This window comes from Hyalella azteca, unplaced genomic scaffold (genome assembly GCF_000764305.2).
Source record: "Hyalella azteca isolate HAZT.00-mixed unplaced genomic scaffold, Hazt_2.0.2 contig8562, whole genome shotgun sequence".
Classification (NCBI taxonomy): Eukaryota; Metazoa; Arthropoda; class Malacostraca; order Amphipoda; family Hyalellidae; genus Hyalella; species Hyalella azteca.
In genome coordinates, this window is record NW_025938651.1 from 50,491 (window position 1) to 55,697 (window position 5,207).

At 37.2% G+C, this 5,207-nt stretch overlaps 1 protein-coding gene across 1 annotated transcript; it reads right to left on the reverse strand.

Moving 5' to 3' along the window:
* Positions 1-3,676: 3,676 nt before the first annotated feature.
* Positions 3,677-4,252, reverse strand: LOC108669584 (elongation factor 1-alpha-like; the record flags this gene model as incomplete). The annotated part of the gene is made up of 1 exon (XM_018156964.1): positions 3,677-4,252. A coding segment is annotated over one exon (488 nt), but the record flags the coding sequence as incomplete, so codon positions are not given.
* Between the last annotated feature and the right edge of the window lie 955 nt (positions 4,253-5,207).

Genomic DNA, 5,207 nt, shown 5'->3' on the forward strand with positions numbered 1-5,207 from the left:
TGGAACTTGTATGGTAATCAAAACCAATAAATTATACCTAGACCCACTCAGCAATATAATTTCAACTTTTATGCTGCAAGTCAGATGCGATACACATCTCTAGACCAGAGTGGAAACTCTTGTGTTGGACAGGAGCTCGAGCGCCAGAATACCTAAGCATTTGATAATGCCATTCAAATGCTGAATTCCTATACTGTATACATTTCACAGTTCCAACAGACATCAGTAATATTTAATAAAATTCAATCCCATCACAATCAAGGTGAACAGGGAACAGCTTCTATAGACATTAATCAATTTTTAGAATCGAATTATTTACCTAAGTGCTAAGCCTACCTAGGTAGCAATCAAAATTAACAATTTAGGTATACCATTTGCATCAAAATGCATGAATTTGGTCAATGCACAATAACTAGACAAACCTATCCAATCAAAATTGGTTGTTGTGCCATGCAACATGCATTCCTGTAGCTACAAGACAAGGAAGATTGAATTTCTTCATATTTATGCATCCATCCACTCCACTTTAAGCGAGCATTCAAGTTGCACCTCACTTCTGGTCTAAAGTCGACAAGAAAAATTTTAGTGAATCATTGTCCACTCATTACACAATGATGCAGCTAGGACACTAGATACAGCCTATATAAACTGAATCATTGATGGTGAGCACTGGTCAGAATTATGTAGGTAAAATGAATTGAGGTGCTGCAAAGCTTTGCTCTGGACCAAGAACTATTCTTCAGTAGGCCAGCCAGAACTCAAGCACAAATTCATAATCATAATGCATACTAGATTCTAGGCATTTTCACAAAATGAAATCGCCTGAGAATCTAGAAACAGAATAGGTAGGTAGGTAGTCAACATAAAATTGGCACTAGCTAAGAAAGCTACCTAGAATAAAAATAGTGGTCCACTACTAGGCCTACCTAGCTACACTGCCCTAGGCCTACTCAAACAAAGTGACAAGAAATTAATCGCTCAAAATTTCATGGTTTCTTTATTATTCACGCATACGTAGCACTAGCAGCGTGGCAAGGTTAAAGTCGTCGATCAAGTACATCTATTATCAACTAATGCTTAACAATTAAAAGTTTAAACCAAATTACTTATTTTTTTAATAAGGAACTAATATTTTGAATTACTTCGTTATTAAGGACCCCAGAAGTTCGAAGTTTTTCTCGAAATGTGTTAGGCCTAACATGCTATCACGCGTCAATCTGTCATGTCAGCTACCTACCTAGTCTCCAACCACAAACCAGTATCTGAATAACTATCCCTAGATCAAAATTAGCTCTACAAAAATTTCCTGCCCTTCACGGGCCCGCATCATATCTAGAAAAATCATAATTACATATATAATTATACAAACAATTTTTAATACACTCACCGAAAGAAGTAAATGAGCGACACACCGATTTCTCTACGCCCGGCTGTAAAGGAACCTGGACGAGCTGGAAGCAGCGTGAATGTTGCCAGAATAATGTCTCAAGTTTTTTCTCGAAGTTTAAGGCAATTCACAGATTAGTAGAATTAGTTTTTATGAGCTTATAAACGATTTTCAAAATATTTTATAATTATATTTGAAAATTTTTATTCACTGTCAAGTTTCACTGCACAAATTAATGTCAAAATAGGTGTGCAAAGAATTTGACATCTGTGAGTTTAACGTTATCCAAACTTTTTAACTTAAATTGGGGGATGTTTTATTTTCCATAGTTTGTCTTGCCTTTATTTGATAGTGCAATTTATATTCGAGTGTCAGCCACCATAAAAAAAATCACCCTACCTACGTAGTTACGTCGTCGGTCACCTGTCCATGATAGACCACAAACAATCACGTCGAAATGGCCAATAAGAGGTCATCATTTTAACTTATTAGGGCTAAGTCTGTGCGCATTAAAAAACATTATGAATAAAAAAATCCTTTAGAAATATAGTTTTTTTCATATTTTAAGTGAGCTTCAAGTCTTTATATTTGACTAGTCCCGAAAGGGGCTTGGTTGCTTCAACTGACCATTTACATTTTTTTAGCGTTTTCGTCGGATGTCCTAAATTGACTTTTTCTTATTTTAAGAGAAGGTTTTAATTTTGGATGAATTCATAACAATGTACAAGCAATATAGTTATCTATCTACAGTATTAGGTCTAATCTAAAGATGAACGCGCCTAATAGGAACGTTTGCAAATATCGTTGTTCAAACAAAGGTTACAAATCCTCAAAAACATACTTTAGCTTAGTTCATTGTCTACATGGCTCACTAGCGGTTCGGTTATAAGGCTGTGGCTAGCTCCAAAAGGTAATAAAAATTTCGGTGAGTCTGAATCATTTCCTATTCCTTCAATCAAATGTCATTTTTTTAAGTGCAATGACGTATGTCTCAAATGGCCTGCCCGCTGAAGCCAGCAAGAGATGAGCAGCAACAGCAACTTTATGACATGACTTAATTTTTTTAATTTAGAGATTAAGGTGATTGAAGCATCTTCTAGCCCAATTCCAGACAAGAAAACGATTTTATAATGTGAAACAAATGAAAACCTAAAAAAGAAACTGCACTCGTATAAAAAGTCCTGCACTAGATGGCGGCAGCTTGCACGAGAGGCAGAGAAAGACAAAAGCGTAAGGAATTATGCCTCCTTGACAATTTATCCCTAAAAATAATATTCTTAATTAGATTGCTGTATTCGGGGCTCATGGGTGGGGCTCCGAGAAATAATGCCCCTCAACGCGAAAAATCCTACGTGGCAGCCATGCCAGAAAAACTCTGTGAGGGCGTACAAATATACGATGTTGCACAATTGCAATTCTTAAGACAGTATTTTACCATTTCCCACCTAATAATATGAAAACCAAATGTCGGTAAAGAACGCCATCTCATCCCTACTTTCAAGTTAAGCAAATTGAAATTATCGTGGTAAAATAACCCTAATTTGCTTCTACTTAATTAAGGAGACGCGATTAGTCATTGTAATGTTTTAGAACAGAATTTCAAATGAATATACAATTTGTTTCATTCAATATACGATGGTCGGCCAATTTCACTAGATTTGCACACAGAAGAGAATCCACTGCCCATAGAAGTTATTACTAAAAATTCGTATCCTACGTTTTAGACTTGAAAATCTACATCCGATATACTGTTGTGAGCAATATGCCTTTTAAACAAACATTGTGCAAGATGCTCAATGACACGAAGCAGGTCCTCTCCAGCGACTTCTAAATTTGTACCATAATCTTCCCGTATTTAAACACTGCTTTAGCCCAGGGAATGTAACACAAGTGATCCATTTTGCCACAACAGTTTTCCGTCATAAATCTTGCCATAAACATTTTCCGTCAGTGATGCACTTTCATCAGTTCCCATCATTCCAGATGTCCTCAAACCGCATTGACCAGACTTTTTGTTCAGTTGATGAAATTTCGAATTCAATTACATTTTTCGAAAAAAAATAGAGCGAATATTTAAAGCTTACAAAAAGTAATATCGGCAGAATCTAATTAGCTCGTTACGCGTTACAACTAAATTACTAACCGCCCTCGTCCGGGGCCTCGTTACTAAAGAAATAAGCTTCAGAGGGCTACGAGATAAATTCTATACTTTGCAACGAACTAACAATTTAAAATGAAAAATCATTCAATAACTGGACGAAATAAAAAGATGAACAATAAAAGACCGCATACCACGTTGACGTTTCTTATAAAACCGCACATCTTAAAGACTAGATAACACAGATATTTGCCTATTATTAAGTCTCCAAGATGTAGGTTATTTCTTCTTCAGGGCCTTTTCGGCAGATTTAGTGGTCTTGGCGCCGGCCTCTTTCTTGGTGACATCCTTGATGACGCCGACGGCGACAGTCTGTTTCATGTCGCGCACGGCAAAGCGACCGAGGGCAGAGTATTGTTGGAATGATTCAACACACATGGGCTTGCTGGGAACCATCTTCACCATGCACGAGTCCCCAGACTTCACGTTCTTAGGGTTAGCCTCGAGCTCCTTACCGGTACGCCTGTCGATCTTGGTCACGAGCTCAGCGAATTTGCACGCAATGTGAGCGGTGTGACAATCCAGCACTGGAGAATATCCAGCCTGGATCTGACCGGGGTGGTTAAGAACGATAACTTGCGCAAGGAAATCAGCAGCTTCCTTGGCGGGGTCGTTCTTCGAGTCCGAAGTGACGAAGCCACGCTTCAGATCCTTCACGGACACGTTCTTTACGTTGAATCCAACGTTGTCACCAGGATTGGCTTCAANAAAATAAGAAAAATGTTACGAAATGTGCAAAACATGTGCAGGTCAAATTCCATACAAAATGTGCAAAAACAAAATACAGGTAAATTCTACAAAGAAGTACAGATAAATTCTATCATGAAAGAGGCATTAATTTTCATTGCAATTTTTGTTAACCGCATTATTAGTTTCCTGATGAAAAAAAAATCATTAAAATGATTCAATACAGGTTAAGATCAAGGTCCACTTAATTCTAACCAATTCGAGTACTAGTTATAGGTATAGCAACTAGTATCAACTGAACTCTTGACATATCAACTTAGGTATCTAGTTAATCTAATATGCATAACGATCACTATTCAATCACAGTATTGCTACCGCTGAATAAACCTTGATGTAAATTTTATAACGACGACATTTATTCACTAAATTAGCTAGCAAGTTCCACACAAGATCGGCACGTAGATGCAATCATAACAACGCCGTTAAGTTCACCATAGCAATGCTGAAACTGAGAATTCTTAGCTTTTTCGGAAACTAATCTAAAACCTAAAAAACTTTTGAGCCGTTTATTATTAATTTCCAATACAAAATGAAGAGCAAACGTCATTTATCATTGGTAACCTTGCTTCTGAAATAGTAACCTACAGTTACCTACTACACAGAACAGAATTCAGTCAGAACCGATACGACGCGAGGAGACCGCCAATAATTCCAGGATTATTAACACACATTCCCACAATTTCAACAAGTACTATCAACCTTTAATAAATTGTGAGAGCACTGTATTCTTAGCTGAAAGTAAAACGTAACAGAATCACGTGCTAATTAGATGACAGCACCGGCAAGATGGCGGCACCGGCAACACCCTAACTGACCATGTGTTCTGGTAACAGCCAAATTTACTTAAAAGCCAATTTCTAGCGTCACAAATCATAAATCAGCTTCACAGCTCTAAATATACAACTATAATTAAAA